Source organism: Coturnix japonica, chromosome 1 (assembly GCF_001577835.2).
Source record: "Coturnix japonica isolate 7356 chromosome 1, Coturnix japonica 2.1, whole genome shotgun sequence".
Classification (NCBI taxonomy): Eukaryota; Metazoa; Chordata; class Aves; order Galliformes; family Phasianidae; genus Coturnix; species Coturnix japonica.
Window position 1 is genome coordinate 125,594,882 of NC_029516.1, and position 18,242 is coordinate 125,613,123.

Genomic DNA, 18,242 nt, shown 5'->3' on the forward strand with positions numbered 1-18,242 from the left:
GTTGTTTTCCATTGTTTCTAGGTACAGCTGCTTTAGAAGAAGATGCTCAAATTCTGAAAGTCATTGAAGCATATTGCACAAGTGCCAAAACACGTCAAACACTAAATTCAAGTAAGTTAGAAAATATCAATGTGACTTAAGTAAGCCACATATCAGATAGCTTTCAAAAAGGTTAAGTGAAGTGTATGTGGTCTCAGAACTTTATAAATAGCAAACTGGACCTGAAATAAATTGATAATCTGATTTTGGCTTAGTACTAGTGCTGGAGTGATCATATATTGGAAGCCAAGGTTCATATTTATGTAGTTCTTTCAATGCTTATTTCAAATATAAGTGGCTACTTGTCATGATCTAAAATTGCCAATGAATCAGAGGTTTTGAGGTGTTTTGCCAGAATATGACAGCCGTCTGATGTGTTTTTTTATGAATTTCAAATGGTTGTCGGTAAGTAGTGAGGGTTGAAGAATGTCACAGTTGTGGAGAAGTGGACTTGTGTCTCATTTGGTTCAACAAGATCTTCTGTTACAAAGAAGTAACGTGAAACCTGTACAGATTTTTTTAAATTTATTTATTGCCAGCAGTTGTGTTTAGTATTAATTACAAGCTTTAATCCCATGTCGTAATTTCAGGAGAAACTGTTCTCAGATCTTTCTGTTGCTTAAAGCCATTTATAGTTTCTCAGATGAATACCTAGCTTATTGAAAACTCGTAACGTGCCTCTGGGGGTCCTCCTTCATTTAATCCAAATCAAGGTTGCCATGTGGAGTTCCTCTGTGTTGTAAGTAAGACGTTGCTCAAAGCAGGGGAGTCCATCAGCATGTGTTCTGCTTACACGAGAAAGGAGAAAATGCTGTTAGGTTTGTTCCAGTTTGCATTATTTTCACACTGATATGATTAAGGATTTAATTCAGGTGTCCTTGAACTGCTATATAATGATGCCGGGGTAACTTGCTGTTTTTGCTATTGTCAGGCATTAGAAGGATAGATATTACAATTAACTCCTTGACCATTGTTTAAATTACAGTGTTAAACACTGTTACTGCTAGCCACAGGTCTCTGTGCCTGTGTCCAACTACAAGCACTTTCTGCTGACAGGTGAGAAGTGCAGTTGCAGGCATAGATCCCATATTTATGTAATACATGTTCACTTACTGTTATCACCTTGAAAAATGAAGAAATTCTGTACTAATTTGTACTTCAAAAATGGGAATATAACCCTCATATTAGACTTTTAAAACATCTGAAGTAACAGCAAAAACCTTCATTTTCATTTTTGATCTTGACAAACTTTAGATCTCCAAGGTGATAATTATCAGTTTCAGAAATTGGCTACTATAATGTCATTTTTAATTAACATTTGACCAGTTTTCTGGCCCTACAGTCATTACTGTAGTGTGTTGAATTGGATAAAAGGAAATTAATGTGTTCAAAATTCTGACAATACGCTGTTGTTCCAACAAAATTGAGATGTTGCTGTTAAACGTATTTACTTGAATTTGTTGGTTATATTCAAGGATACTGTGACTAGAAATGGTTGGGGAAACGTTTGCACTTGCACAGTTGTGTGTGTATGCAGGCATCTAATAGATACGATTTTTTTGCTTGCTGGTTTTTTCCTTTCTATGTATATTTAAGAAATATACATAGTGCAGTTGGTATCATTGCATACATCAGAAGTCAACACCTTTAATTTGCTCATAATTGCAGCAAGAAACAAAGGTTTTGCTGCTTTGTTTGGAAAGAGTAGCGTTGCCATCTGAGACTTAAAAGTTTCTGAAGATCCCTTTGTAGATGGGAATTGGAAATTGGGGAGAAAACGATGCTGGGATTCCTTCTGTGGAAGCACTGTCAGTATAGAAAAACAGAATGAAAGAATTACCCATCATCAGTGAAATGTGCCACTTTTACATACCACTGTCTTTCCTCTGTGCTAGTTTTCTGCCTGGCCCTCCCATCACTGTTTTGGCATTTCTGCTAGTTGCACCTTAATTCAAAGCCCTGGAAGTGCTGCCCTTGGCAATGCCAGCTTAGTGTTGCTGTGGCACCAGTACACATTGGATGGGAGTGGCATTAGAGGCAGCAGTGCAACTTTTTCTTTTTGAAGGTGGGAAAGATGCAGGAATTAGTTTGGAACACACGTGCAAATAAAATAACCACCAGTTTCCTCTGTTGTTCATTTACTGTGCTTTCTTCACTTTTCCAAATGAAGGCTTAAATCTTTTGCAGTGTCATGCAGACTGTGGCTTGTAACGTGGCCACTTACATGGTTTCAGTTTTCAAATATTGCCAGCCTTTTTCTTTTTTTTTTTTTTAATTAAAAAACAAAATGGCAACACAGCGGCAACAACAAAAAACTCAAACAGGGCAAGTAGGGATGAGAGTGTCTTTAATCATGTTTATCTACTGTTCTAAGCACTTAAAGTATCTAAATGCAAAGACAGATTCAGATAGAGTTAGAAGAGGTGTGTGAGGGTATGGAATACACCAGACTGTATTGTTGTTAGCCTCTTGGCCTTGTTTTTCTATCAATCCAGTTTCTACTTGGTTAAACAAATAACAGGGTTACAGGCACAAAGAAGCTTCAGCTTGGCAATCCCTTTGAGTGGGTATGAGATGGTGCTGCACGTGTAGAAAGTTGGCAGCTCTGCTCTGCATGAGAACCTTGCTTTTTTTCCCCCTGCATTTTCCTCTTCGTAGTAGTGACACAAGCACTTATGTGGCTGTATTGTGAGCTGGTGGGAAATTTATTTATCTACCTGAAAAATAAATGTGAAGGGTTAATTATAATTTGAAGCTGTTCCCTGACCTGGTTCACCAAGCAGCTGTACAAATGGCTGTGTCATTGCAAGGGAGGGAAAGGATGAAGGTACAAATGTGTAATGGGGAAGGGGCTGTTGCTTTTCACATCAGCACTAGGTCATGCTGGCTTGCTGTGTTTACTGCTCTGTCCCAAATCAGATTGCCCCCAGACCAGAACTGATTCTTTACTTGAAAAGAACCAAACTCCTTCATCCAAAAAAAAATCTGCCCTCGAACAAGATTCTGGTTACTCAAAATTCTCAACTGAGACTGCTTGTAAGTTTAAAAAACACTTCAAAAATTTTATTGTAACAGTTCAAAAATTATTACGATGAATGTAATTTATACCTAAATCCCAAACAAAAAAAGAAAATGAAAAAAAATATATCTTTGGTGCCTTTTTAACAATATTTTCTCTTTTCCTTCTCTTCCCATCACCTTTTGCTTTTATTTCATGTGTTTGGTTGTGGCTATTCCTTACGTTCTCCTCCTCATCTCACCTCTGCCTATCCACATCCACCATTTCATTTCACCTATACATCCTTAGCATGGCAAGGCACTGACCTGATGCATAATCACGTCTTGGCTGATGATGACCAATCAAGTCTAGACTCCTTGGGTCGTCGCAGTAGTCTTTCTCGTTTGGAGCCTTCAGACCTCTCAGAAGACTCTGACTATGACAGTATATGGACAGCCCATAGTTACAGAATGGGGTCTACATCTCGTAAGAGCTGTTGCTCATATATCTCTCACCAGAACTAATGCACTTCTGAGCTTTTTCTTAACAAATGCTTGTTGTATCACAGCCTGCTTTTCTTAGATGTTTTCTTGCTGTTCCTTGTCTCTTTAATGTGATATTTTAACAACTTCTGAGGGAGCTTCTGAAACTTCAGTTATACCTGGTGGAAGGCTCTATTGCCAATGCACATACAAATAAGTCATTCTAAAAAGTGTATATCCTACCAAGGATGATATTTCTTGAGGGTTTTTTAAGTGACAGATATTAATTTGTAGCTCTGAATGGTCTTTACTTTTGGTTTTGGTCAGTGTAGCAACAGGTCCTTTTTTCTTTTTTTTTTTCCCCTCCTTTTGGATACAGCACATTTTTGTATTTTGTACTGAAACCATACTGGCTTATGAGCTGAATGCCAGCAATATGGAAATACTTCAGTGATAGTTGTTGAATTTTCTACCTATTATTAATAAAACACGAAGCTGGCAGTAAGAAAAATATGGTTTAAAACTTAACCGTACAAGAGCTATAAAATAATTCAGATTCACATATCTGGCCCATTTGTTTGGAAAAGCGTTTGCTAATCCATGAGAACTTGTTTATATACTGCTGTCTCTTCGTCGTTGCTTAGACATCTATATGAAGGATCGTACTGCTCTTCCCCTCACCCTCAGTCTGGCGCTTGTCATGAAAACCCAGCAGTCCATGCTCATTACATGCAGTGTTTTGATAATCTCATATTACCTGTGGTCATATTGTCACTTTACTGTATGCAGTAGTGTGGCAGAAAACAGGGTGTAGATGTTTACTTGCCTATTAAAATACACAGCTGTCAAATGACCATTCTTCTTGAAAGGGCAAGATGAAAATGGTTACCCAGATGAAAGCTTAAATGTTCAGCAACTGAAACTCTAGGTACAACTGCAATCAAACTGGCTTGTACAAAGTTCTTGAAAACAGAATGCTTGGCTTTTGGTTTTACTGTTTGGAGCATGTCCGTGACAGATTTTGTGTCTTGTAACTTCTCTCACGAGCAGGTTTGTTTTCAGCAACAGCTCTTCACCTACAATCATGTTGGTTTTTCAGAGCATTGTGACACCTTATACGCAGCTGGTAGTCTTGAACCTGTACCTGGGGCATGGCTGGGGTGAAGTGTGTGTTCTGTCTTGTGGATGATGCAATTGGGAGTGAAACAAAAATAAAGTGTTTTCCAAATCTTCTTTAGCATTAGAGAAAAGTAGATCATAAAAAGACAAGAAATAATTATCATTTTCATCAGGATCTCTGAATGCAATTACTGTATTATTTTAAGTGTTATCCAGTGTACAGCTATTACTCTGAGCAAATTCAGAGTAGTTACGATGCCATTAATTGCTGTCTGGGGATTTGATCATTGTTTAAAAGTTTACAAGTCATTAATACTATCCTGCAGGTTTGTGATCTGAAAGTTACTAATTGCTAGATATGAATGATTCCACAAGGTGATTGACATGGAGAAGCTATTTCAAAACACTTAATATTTGTAGATTTACATTTCATCTTGCATCGTTTGATCACCTGCTTTATCTTTTATCACCATTGCTTGTATTTGAAGGCTTGACTAACAAAAGCAGCAATGCTTACTAAACAGAATTTTTAGGGGCACATCTTACTAGCAGTCATACATTAACTGAATGGCCAGGAACTTGTATGTGTTGAACTTTGTCATAAGAGGAGGAATGTTGCTTAGAGAAATGAAAAATGTGTGTGTGCTCCATACCATTCCACAGTGCATCCGTAAGCCACTTCACTTCTCCTTTTCCTTTGAGTTTTTGTTCTACATATATGGAAAGTTTATTTTTCCCCCGTTAAGCTGTGGTGTTCTAGTTAAGTACTGTTTTCTGCATTAGATCAATGATAATTCTTTTGTCTGTTTCATGTTACAGTGTAAAATAAGTTGGAAATACAGTTGCTGCACTTGAATTTCCGTATCATGCAGAATGTTTTGTTGTCAAGACTGGAAGATTTTATTGACTTTCTATGCACCAAAGCTGTGACAGTTTACCACCATTAATTATTGTAGCATTTAAGTAATTAACTTTAGTTAAAGTTCATAATTATGATCTTTAACATTATTACATGTTTAAATCATGCAGTGTTACAGACCACTAACTATTGTGAATTGATCAGGAGTATTACTGCAACATACTTGGAAAAAATAAATGAATGAATAAATAAAAATACAAAGTGGAAATGGTGGTATTCAGTCCAAAGGTTCAGTGTTTCTATTTTTGTGGAACTTCAGTCATGCTAAATAATAGTACCTTCTGTTTATGCAATTCTGTAAAATATATGTGTACAGTTACTAATATACTGGAAGGATGGAGAATCTGAGTTAGAAGGTAGGTTCAAGCCATTGTCAGCCCCTCTTCACATGGCTTACACAGTGTTCCCGTAAATCGGTATTTGCCATAAATTGAAGCCAACGAATATTAATTGTGTGTTTTGCATAATCTTGCCAAAACACAGTAATGTGTACATAGTGACGTAAAACATAGAAAAATTAAGATATATTGTGCACTTCATTTGTGAATGGGAGAAGCCATTTTCAGTAGGTAACTGCCTTTTGAAAATACGAAATGGATGTATATCTGAATGTTGCATTGTACTGTACAGTATGCATACTGTTTGTGGTTGCATATATCAATTAAGTGTTTTGTTTTATATAAAAAAGGACATCTGTTATGTACAGTTGAAATAAATTTTGCATTTGCTAGACTGTGACTTTAATATTTAATTATTACACAGGGGGAAAGTACAGCGTAACTGGTAACTTAACACTTGACTCCTTTTTCTCCCAGTACCTCCTTTCTTCACTCCCTCCTCCATAGAGGAATCAAACACTGACGTGAAAATTTTTTTTAGAATTGTGTGTGATCTTTGTTTAATGTAATTGGCAACCTCAGGAAACTCCGTATAGTGTGAAGTGTGTGTCTTGGTGTTTATTTTCATATAACTGTTCAGGAATCTTGTCACTCCTAGGATGCTTTTGTAGTCTCCCTCCCTCCTTAATCGTCTTCTTTCATTTTCTGAATTGGTAAATTTTCAGTAAAAGCACAGTTGAATAATTGGAACAATTTCAAATGTGCTACTGCAGAACCTGTTAGCAGAGATACAGTTTATGAATATATTGATTTCTACGATGTTTCTACAACTTTAGTCATTTTCATGATTTTATATTGTACGTTTTTCTCTTTAAAACAAGCCATCCTGTATTTCTATTTAAGAAAGTCATATAAAAGTGTTTCAAAATAAAATAATAATCTAATATATGTACTAATAGAACAAAATGTTTATTTTAAAATACAAAATCTAGTTCTGTTAAAAGGTTATATATATATATTTGCTATGATTTAAGTTTAGGTTTTATCCTACAGCTCTCTGGTTGCATTTTTATTTGTATTCCTTAGTGAAATGTAGTAATTATTGTGGGATAACTCTTTCAAACTATTGTCTTTGAAAAATCAGCCTCTTCAAATGATGTACCTGTCTTTCAAGCTCTTCATACTGTTCTTAAGTGACTGAAGCTTGGATGTGGAGCTGTGTGTTTGTTTCAGTCTAATCTAATTATTTGCTTCTTATTCATCAAAATGTTTTGTTGTAAGATGCCTAGATCTGTCATCTGAGTCTTGTGGGGTTCTTTCCTAGTTGTGAATCGGTGCTAGTAAAAAAAAATAAAAATATATATATATATATTTAAAAAAATAAAAAAAAAATTAAATTAAAAAAAAATTATATATATATATATATAATAAAACTTTATATATAAGTTTTATTATATAAAGGGTAAAAACTTTAGTGCTAGAATTTTTTACTACTTGCAAGAATTAACAAAGAAGTTGTGTATTTTATAGCGTTCTGTATTTTGGTGTAATCTCCTATTTGCACAAGATGTTTTAAGGGCCGACTCCCTTTTGACTTCTGACAGATCTATAGCATGAAGGATTGCCTTTCTTTTCCTCTCAGTTCTTTTAATGTCAACACACACAGCTTGGGAGCTTTGACATCTGATGCAGTGAGAAATAGAAGGTGAATTTTGCAGGTCTGATTATCCACTTCAGCATCTTGAATGTAACTAATACGATGAACAGCTGTGTTCTAAATAAGTAATTCTTATTTTCTGTTAAACATTTCCTTTCACAGGAAAATGCCGTGTCTGTATATATCAGTGGCTAACTTGTCTAAAAATTGTGTGCAAACACACATAGGTCTCTCTGAAAGCAATGCCTCCTGTTGATTTCCATGAAAGCTGTAACAGATACAAATTGCAAAATAAGACTGTTTGATAGAGCAAATTCTCAGCTACACAACGCTTTTCTGACACTGTCACCGTTATTAGCTATACATTTTTGCCAGCAATGAAGAGCCTGAGTGCAATGCTTTAATCGATCTGCTGCTGTCTCCATTGCTACAACACACCACTCAGTGCCTCAGTGTGCTCACATCCACGATTTGGTATCCATAGATGTTCAGCAAATGTCTGTGTATGGCAGGTTGTTTTTTTTTTCTTACATGGAGGAATTTCTTTGCACACCTTTGTCTGCTACACGTGTCTGTGTCAGACACTGTTGTGTCATGCTGCCCCTCTGCTGCCATCCATTGCAGGGCAACAGCGTGTAATGGGATTCTGGTGGGAAGGTTCAACCCCTACTGCTGTACCACCAACATCTACCTCTAATGTTGTGGGCCAATAAATAAAATAGGAGGCATTACTCTTGGAGCTGCCCTTGTATTCAGTGGCAAGTCAGACTTCTATCTTGAAACTTGAGGAAATGATTTAGAACTACTTAGCTTATGAAGAGAGCTTAGCAAAGCTGGTAGAAAACAGGGCTACACACTTGTAAATACTATTTCTAATCTTTGACCTTTTATTGTGCTTTATTCACTTTCTTTCCTGTTCATAATAAGGATATGAAAAAGTTAAGAAAATGGCAATTCTTTGCAGTTGTGCAGTAGAACTTGATGGTCTGAAATTGTCATGTTTTTGGCTTTTCTTTAATAAAAAAATGAACCACCATCACTGCGAATCTAACTTCCTAGCTTAAACTAGAACATCATAGTCTAGAAGAAGGCAAACTCATAGTATCACTGTGAGTGTAAAGTACCCAGGTTGTGCCTTCTACTCAAAATGGCTAAATGGAGGAAGGAGCTGTGTTCTCTGACTTGTGAGGAGGGGAACAGGCTTTGAAATGGGGCCTGAATTTAACAGCGTAAAGAATGTGAAATGAGTGTCTGCCTCCATATTGTTGGCTTAATTGGTTTGTTTTTTCAGATGTGCTGAGAGCTGCTTATCAGTGCGGCTGAGATGGGGATCAGGCACTGAAAAGTAAAAGCAGTGGTCTGCTGCTGACAGGCCCACTCTGTGTCACGTTTTGTATGTGTTGCGAAGGCCTCAAGGCCTGGTGGGCTGTATTGCTGTTTGCTTGATTCTGTTGGTTTAAGCAAACTCAATTTCCAATTTAGGGTGCTGTATCTACGGCAGGGAAATACTGAAGCCAAACCTTTACTTTCTTGATGGCATTTAAGTGAAGGCTGAATCACGAAGTTGCAACAACTTAGTGACCTGCCCTCTTAGCACAGCTCTGTGCACAGCGTCCAATGTACTGGAATGCAGCTCCCTCTTCAAGTCCTAAAACTGTAGCTTGTAATACTTTCTGGAAAGAAATAGTTACACAGAGAATAGTTCCTGAGAAGCTGGTGGAGGCCAAAGGTTTGGTTTATAGAATATTGTTGAATACTAGTTACCAAGTAATGCTCTGTTTGAAGTTCATTCAAGATGCAGAAAAAAAAAAAAAAAAGGCCTTTGGCATAAACATTCCAGAAAAGTGGGACAGTTATGTAGATGTAGCTTCATTTTGCCTTTTGAACTTAGCACGTCAAGTGGGACCTGACACATCAACCCTGATGCTTCTATGCATGTACTCAGTTGATAACAAGATCCTTCTTTGTTGCAGGATATGTGAGCTATGTGTTTGTACCTTTGATAGTTAGCAAGTGCATACAGGGTTTAAAAAGCAACTTTAAGTGAGAGCAGTGAAGGTGAGGGTCACACTTGCGATGTCCTGAATTCTTCAGTAGTTGATATTCTGTGGCACAGGAAGGCCAGTGTTCACATGGGCAGTTTACCTTGTGTAAGTGTGTATGTGTATTGTGTGGTCTCGTTGTGTGTATAATGTTGGTGAACGTTTTATGAAGCAGTGTATTCTGTCTTAGTAGTATTGCTTATTGTGCTATGCTGTACATGGATGAGGATATGCCAGTGTAGACTTTTACATGCATGTGTGTGTATAATTGTATTGGATTATAAGGATTGATACAGAGACTCAGCATTTAGTAGTAGCTGGTACCAACTAACACCCTGAAATAGCATTTTGCTAAATGTGTTCTGTGTTCCATCTCAGGCAATTAAAGCTAAGGGGTAACCAACTAATTAAAATAAACATGAGGTGACTTTTTGTAACTAAAGATTGATAGTGCAAACAAATATCCATGAGCCTGATTTGCTGTGCTTTTTTTTTTGTAGATTGCTCCTTCCCTGCAAAATGAGGGAGGTTATTAATTCCAAAAGTATTTTTCACTTTGCAAGATCAAGAACTTACGGCTTTCAAGGACGAGATTCTGTTCTCAGATACACAGTTGTCTCTATTCCATGAAGTTTGACCATCATGTACTTGATGATATGTTTGATCTTTGCTTTCAGGTTGAGGAAACTGTTTTCTGCATTACAGGTGTTTAAATAGTCTGACGAGCTTAGTGTGTACCGCAAAACTATGTTTTCTACAAGCTCATTGTTCAGAACACAAGACTGCAGCTGTTAGAAAGTCAGGATTTTCCCCTGAGCTTAAATTTCCTTAACTTGGTGTGCTGAGGTCCTACGTTTTATCATGAATTTTGAAAGAGAAGCGCTGTTATCACAAAACTGCTGTTCTGTCAAGAAACATCCCCCTCTGGCATGTAACCCTGCAGCATCTGTTGAGCTGTGCAAGCAGCGCTGGAATGGAGACATTCTTTGTTAGTAAAAACTCATTACAGTGAATTGGTAGGCAATTCACTGTATAATGGTCAAAATACGCAAGAATTTTAATGTTTTATTTGTGGTATTTGAATTCTGGATAAATGTTTAGGCAGCAATTGATTTACAGCCCATCTTTAAAAAATTTGTTGCGGTCTAAATAGTGTTTCTAGAATACATATTTTGTGAATGGATGCATAGCAGTTAGATTCTTCCATTACGAGCTACGCTGTTAGAATTCGTATGAATTATCTTAACATTAAAAACTGTAATGATTATAGAAAATATTCTGAAGATGTTAGAATGTTTTGAGTATTTGTTAAGCCATTAAGCATTTCTAAAAACTTATTTTAAATATGATTGCTGTATATGTGACTAGAAGACAGTCTTAAAGCGTATGTGCATGTATGTGTCTGTGCACATACGCAATTGTGTTGTTTATGGTGTTCTGTGGAAAGGATTTTTAACTTTTCTGTCTCTGTGCCATTTTGGATTTGTATCACTGTGAGATCAGAATCTGTCCTTGAGGCTTAAATTGCTACTTCTTGAGCATGATTATCTTTCTCCGACTCAGCTATGGTGAATTTGTATAGATTGCTGGTTGTTGATGAGTGCCCTATTCATTGAAATGTGTAGTATCCCCATCAATAATGCAGAGGAGTTGTCATCACCAGGATAGAAACGTTATACTGTAGTTTGTTGTTGTAAGGCTGTGGTTTTGAATATAAAAGCGTCAGTATTCTATGTGTATGAAGGGAAGGGGGGGTGATAATGGAAAGGGATATCACTTGGTCATGCGGGTTTATCATGCGATGAATGATCTTTAAAATTCCCCAAAGCTGCATGCTAGGTTCTTATTTTGTAATCTATTTTTACAACAGGTTCCCGCAAGGAGTCAGCTCCTCAAGTCCTTCTTCCCGAGGAAGAGAAAATCATCATTGAGGAAACGAGAAGCAATGGTCAGACTGTTATAGAAGAGAAGTAAGAGAACATTTAATGAATGATGGGTTAAAATAGTAAACTTTGCACTTCTCTTCCTCTTCCCATTTCTTACTGCATTGTGCATGGTATATAAGTAGAAGGAGATGTTGGAGTATGCTGCCAGTCCTTGTGAGTGCAGTAGGCCTTCATTTAAATGCTTGTTGTCTGACTTCTCTGTGAATGGTACTCAGTTTATTCCCATGCCAGAGAATGGTATACTTCACTTGTAAATAGTTTTTCCAAGTGCTTTAGGATTTCATTATTAAATTGATGTTGTCTTTCTAGTTGACGTGTGGTGTCATTCTGTTTTCTTTTGTTAAGGTGTGTTTTGGAAATCAGATCTCTTTCTATTAAAGAAAGATATAACAGGAAGCACTGTAGGACAGTATGTGTTTGAGGGATGTAACGTGTTCAGAGAAGCTGATAGCAGGCCCTTGCTACTGTTGAAGAATATAAATTAGAACAAGATAATTTTTAACATGAATTTGAAGTTAAACAAATTTCATTTAACAGTTTTGTCTAATAATAGATTTTAAAATATCATTATGAAACCCATTGTAACAGATGATCTTTTTTCATTTTAGAAGCCTTGTTGACACAGTATATGCATTAAAGGATGAAGTACAGGAGTTAAGACAGGTTGGTAACTTGCTACATATATAGCAATATGGAGAATGGAAAGATAAGGCTTGTTATTAAAACAAATGCAGGTTGTAAGTTGATTTACTTTGATAGCAATTAACTCCAATTTTGGACTAAATTCATATCTGAGATTGAATTTTAGAAGCAACACCAATTTGAGAGAGCGTCGCCAGCTTTTGTGGTTGTCTTTAGTAGCCTTTGGGAAGAGCACGTTGTATCCCATCTCTGAGGAGATTTAGTTATGTTTCATTGACTTTGGATGTTACAAGTTTTGAAATGTTTAAAGCATTACATTCACTTCTGGTGTATTGCAAGCAAAATACGTGTGTAAAGACTGAAATTGTATTTGCTCTTGATTTTTAGTAATATAATTAGTTGGATCTGCTTATGCCTTGATTTAGTCTTCCAGTAACCTGAATGCCTCCTACAAATAAGTTCTGAAAACTTCTCATTTCAGGTGCTGGAATCCTTTTCTCTGCCTATCATCTACCTTTCTTAATGAGTTCTAACCCTAGGGGTGGCTTAGTTTGTTGTGTGGGAAATTGCAGTATATTACATTTCAGTTGCTGGTATGGAAGTTGCAGCTGATATTCTAAGCATATTTTATACATCCCAATGAGTTCTTGTAAAAAATCTTTTGTTGACAAGACAAAGCCTGTTTAAACCATATTTATATGCTACTTTACATACTTAGTTCTCAAAATGCAGGTAGAAAAGAATTGAATTATCCCCATTCTCTAATGTGTGAATTTGCAAACTGATTTTAACTGAAGCCAGATAAAATCTCCCCTGTTAAAGTAAAATGTGTTTGTATTCAAATTACTTCAACTTTTGAGCTCTAAACATGTATCTGAATTCTTTACCCATCTGTAAATGTGCTCAGTATTTTTAAGGGTGTTGTGCCTGTGTCTTGAAACAAGACAGTTGATGTTTTTGCTGTTTTCAGTGTACACTGATACATGTGTATTCTAGGTTTGATGTGAATTTTGCAGTCTTTTTAGAAATACAGTACAAGTAGTATTAATAACTCATAACTCATTAATAACTAATACTTCTGTGACCTGGCTGCTTCCGTACAAACGGTAGGAGTGCTGCCTCATTGAGGCCCTGCTGATGTCTTTGTAATCCTATAGAAAAAGTCACCCTCTCTTGAACTTAAAGCCACAGCTTGCTGCTTCTTTTCCTTTTCAAATACACTTTTCATAATCTGACATCTTCCAAGCCCAAGAGTTATTAAAGGCTGGCTTTGTTTTCTTGTAATATCAGGATGTTACCTTAGAAGATCATTTTTGGTCTGCTGCTCTGATATTGCCAGGTGGATAAGTGGCAGAAATAATCTCTGAGCTGGGAAGGTCCTAAATGACCCCAGAGTTGACAGATAAAAGCTGCCTGGGAGTACATGGTGCACTAGTTGGTGTAGACCCAAAGAGTAAACCACAGAGCAGAATCCCTCTCATAGTGGTTTCCATTAGTTATTCATCACTTGTTCTCAGTAGTAGATTCCTGAAGTGAAATTGTCTGTACCTACAAGAAAAGGTTGAAATTTGAGTTTTTCAACAGATTTGAGGAGAAAATTTAGGCACCCATTGATCTTGGTCTGTTTCTAGAAATTTCTGTAAATGACAATGATGGGAGTCCAGTGGGACCCCTGGATTGCAGACCTGTTTGTGCTAAACACCCATAGACTCTTTGTCTTGAGGGCTTTGTCTCATCTTCTGGTTGCTTCCCCACTGTTGCCAGCATCAGCTTGGCCTCTTCTGGATTAATGAATGTAAGCACTTCTATGGTTTGGTTAGTAACATCCTTACAGTCTTGTTATTTGTGGCATTTCATTATCATCCATTAGTGCATTAGTCTACACTCTCAATACTGGTGTTCACTGAAATTTGGAATCATCTTAGGTTGCTGGTTTTTGTGTGTGTTAAACTTCAGTCACAAAACACTTCTCAGATAACATAATGGTTTTTGAGATACTTCTTGCAGTTGTTTGCTTACTTGTTGAAGGAAGCCAATGTGCATTAAGTTTTCAGATGCTTTTCTAGGGTTTTAAAGCTAGTTATAATTACAGGAAGTTCCTAGAAGAATACTTGTTCTGCTGTTGTTGCTGTTTCCCTTCTCCATTGAGGAGATATTCTGCTGATGCTGATTAGCTTTGGGCAGAATTCAGGATTACTGGCCATTTGTTACTGGCATTATGAAGGATCCCCCCAGTCCTTCAAATAAATAGGAAACATTTTGATCTCTATTTGCTGTTTTTAGTTCTACGATGTGAAGTAACTGTAACCTGTTAAACTTCATTAATAGACTGTACTTGTGAACAGCTGATAACAGGTTTACTTCTGAGTTTGTAATTGATAGTGCGTGTGGTCAGAAAAGATCTTTTCTTAAAACAACAAAAAACCTCAACTCAAAACTAATAGTTCTGTCTCTGTTGAACAGGATAACAAAAAGATGAAGAAGTCGTTAGAAGAGGAACAAAGAGCTCGCAAGGACTTGGAGAAGCTTGTTAGAAAAGTTCTAAAGAACATGAATGATCCGTCTTGGGATGAAACCAATTTATAACTATTTTCTTTTTCTTTCTATTGAAAGACCAGTTGTAAAACTGAGCTGGGAAGCCTTCTGACATTAGTCAGTGTTGTATCAAGAGCACTACAAAACAGGATTTAACTGGATCTGGTGATTTCTTGCTCTGAACATATAGAAGCAGTCAAGCCATTCACTGAAGAAATCTGTACGTTAAGTGTGGAGACTGGATCCTGAACTCTACTAAACTTAATTTGTTTGCATCTAAGTTACCTCATTTTGCAGAAAGTGCAGCATCTGACTAAAAGTCCATGTTTTTCAGTGGCTTTTTAATTAAATATATATATTTTTCCTGTAAATATCTGTAATTTTGAATGCATATGTGGTTGGTATATCAGGGCTGATATGTTTTTGGTTTTTTTTTTCCTCTTGTTCTTACAACGGTCACAAGTGTTAGAAATGGTGGCAGTACTGTCTTAGCTAAGAAAGGTCAGAGTTCTTTGTGGCTAATTACGGATTTGCTCCAAATTACTCACTCATCACACATGAAAATTTAAAAGCTTGTTTTTCCTATTGACCAGTGTATTTAAATCCTTTACTGTTATTTATGTCTGCACATGCATTTGAAACAGTTTACAACTGTTTAGAAACAGTATTAAACTACAGAAAATTGTCTATTGACCCTGGAAACAAATTTTAATGATACTAATGCCCACAATTTATGTTCATGTACTCTTATTTGGCAGACTAATCTGTTGTGCTTTGGCCACCAGAAGACTGATGTACTTGCCTGCTTTTTTGACTGTGATTTTTAGGTGTTTATGTACTACATTTTTTTGTTGTTGTTGTGCTTAAGCATACAGCTGGCTGGTAATTTAATGGATCATACAGTTTGTGAAAGCAAAAAAAAATCAATCTAATCCAGAATTTTGTGAATAAATTGTTGCTATTTATTTTTTACGGTCACAACAATTAAATTCTAGCTTACTTTCCCCTCCACCCCTCCCGCATATGATGCATTGGCCAGGGCAAACTTCAGTCAGAATTTTGTTTTTTCACCACTATGTAAGACTTGGTTTGGAATTCCCAAACTGTGGCAGCAGTCATTCCTTTCCCACCCTGTTTTCTCAGCATACAGCTGCTTTCTGTCCTGCTAGGAGTTAAATGGAAACAATCTGGAAATATGATTATTTTTTTTCATCGTACTGTAGTTCATTTATTTGCATCGCGGACAGATTGGAAAATACATATGAACATACCTGAACATTTGTATTCTCTAGTCTGATAGATGCAACTACTGCAATCCTTTCCCTTCTTTAAAGCAGGAGATGATACATTACCGCAAATGTTGAGCTTCATTTGGAGCACTTAAAGTACGAAGCCCATTCAAAGCCCACTGTAAGAGTCCCCTTGATTACAGCAAACTGTGAGTCAAACTGTAGGTGGTACAACTTTCTCAGGAGATTTTCTTCGCTTGACAATGGATGTGCAGGTATAGCACAGACCCGAGTTGCGCCTTTTGCCATCTTGATTTTCTGCTGCCCATTAATTCTCTTTAAATGTAAGCAGATGTTTATATAAACTGCAACGCCAAAATGATTAGGGTGGTGAAAGTTATTGTGCACAATGTGAATCTTAATGAAAAAACGTTTTTAAAGCTGTTCTTGGTGGAGAAATGTGGATGGCTTTCTCCTTTTTTTTTAATAGGAAAGAACGTTAACGATGACATTACTGCAGAGAGAATTCAGTGAGAAGGAGTACTTAATCTGGACTAGTTCTCTGGTTTTAAAAGCCGAATAGATTTGTAATATTTTCATCTGTGTTCCTCTGATTTAACAATGTCTTTAGTTCTAAAGGAGCAGACCAGGTAAGAACACTTGAGAATGTCTGCAGTATCTAATTACACACGCTCACTGAACTTTAGATTTTGGCAATTCTTGATAACAAAATCTTTTCCTAGCAAGATCTTAGCAGTTGCACAAATACATGAGCTGACATTTACAGTGATCTTCATCTTTAGGAAATAGTCCTGCTAACAGCTAAGTGATATTAAGCCCTGCAAATTCATGGCAAATTGGCTAAATTTAGGGTTGAGAACGACGGTATAATGAAAGTTTTGCTAACGCTTTTGCTTCTGGCATTAAGGCCGTTCTCAGATTGAGCATATGTGAAAGGACATTCCAGAGGAAGTATAAGAATACATGAATCTTAGCAGTATTTAGCAAATTTTAACTCAGGAACAACTTGGATCATAACGTAACTTTGTTTTACATCGCATTGTAAAGAGTAGCATTGCTGTGTAAATTTGCTGACTCGTAGTACCTGTGATTATAAGACTTTCTGACAGTACCCCTATACTGATATCTAATGAACATGCCTTAAACACTGGGATCAAGCAGTTGTTAAATACGACGAGGACTTGGGGACTGATTTTATTTGAGGTGGATTGGGATGATGAATTTTTACATAAAAATAATTAAAAAAATAAAAAAATAAAAACCAACCCCAAACCCACCTAATATTATATGTAGCTCTTGTCCTTAGCTCTAGCGCAGAGAGCGAGATTCAGGCTTTTGGGAACCAAGGAATATCTGGACTTTTTTTCTTTTACAATTTGTTATACTGTATATAGAGTGTAAATTTCACCATGGACCTTCTGAATTGTTGGAAACTTTATATAAGCATGGATAAAAGGGGCACTGTTTATTTAACCTATTAAAGGGTTATTTCTTTGCTCTCATCATTTAGGGATGAGGAGATGAAGCCATTTCTTATCCTGTAGATGTGAAGCACTTTCAGTTTTAAACTGTCCAAAATGTAGCATAACATTTCTCTGTACTTATTGATGTATGCGTGTTTGTCTCACCATGTCATGGCATCTTAAAGATTAAACAACTGACTGCCTTTGTATAAACTTTCTTAATGCCAATTATTTAGTGCATTTAGGGTGTCTGTTTACAGTGTCTGTGGAGAAGTCAAGTTTAGTTTAGACATCACAATAATACCCTGGTATCGACTACTAAAGTGTTCATGCTACATTGTTGTAATTAAACCATGGTTTTTCCCCTACCCAGTGAAGTGTTACATTTAATCTGATGCGTGGTTTATGAGGTTAAGAAGGAATACCTGTTGGGTTTTTTTTAATTACTTTACATATAAATAACTCTGCTACTTAGTAGCTGGAATACTGTCTTTTAAGGGCATTTTCATCATCTCTTACACTGGCAAATCAGTGCCTTGAAAACAAAACCAAGCAACAGTTGTTGAGAGGGGTGTGAGCCATTTGCTTAAAGAAAACAACACCCCACCAGTATCCGTCTTTCAAAAAGACATTTGGAGGGGTTAATAACTGAGCTTAGGTTTGTGAAATAATACATCTATTACAGCTCTGTTTACCAAGGAGGTATTCTTAGGGAATAAAAAGAAGCCTTGAAATGGAGCATTGTACAACTTCTGTTGGAAGAAATTTCTTCCTGCTCTTCCCTTGGTTCACCATTGTAGAAGTAGGATGTT

At 36.6% G+C, this 18,242-nt stretch overlaps 1 protein-coding gene across 5 annotated transcripts in view; it reads left to right on the top strand.

Annotated features, from left to right (window-relative positions):
* ARHGEF7 (Rho guanine nucleotide exchange factor 7) overlaps window positions 1-17,798 on the top strand; it is a 104,355-nt gene extending 86,557 nt beyond the window's left edge. For 4 of the 5 annotated variants that reach the window (XM_032442004.1, XM_032442007.1, XM_032442006.1 and 1 more), the window contains 5 exons: window positions 22-111; window positions 3,347-3,523; window positions 11,465-11,564; window positions 12,149-12,203; window positions 14,646-17,798. In XM_032442004.1, coding sequence (XP_032297895.1) covers window positions 22-111; window positions 3,347-3,523; window positions 11,465-11,564; window positions 12,149-12,203; window positions 14,646-14,768 — 545 coding nt within the window. In that variant the 3' untranslated portion in view covers window positions 14,769-17,798. The remainder of the gene's footprint in view (window positions 1-21; window positions 112-3,346; window positions 3,524-11,464; window positions 11,565-12,148; window positions 12,204-14,645) is intronic. The other variant, XM_032442005.1, reaches the window with a different exon arrangement.
* The last annotated feature ends 444 nt before the right edge of the window (window positions 17,799-18,242 follow it).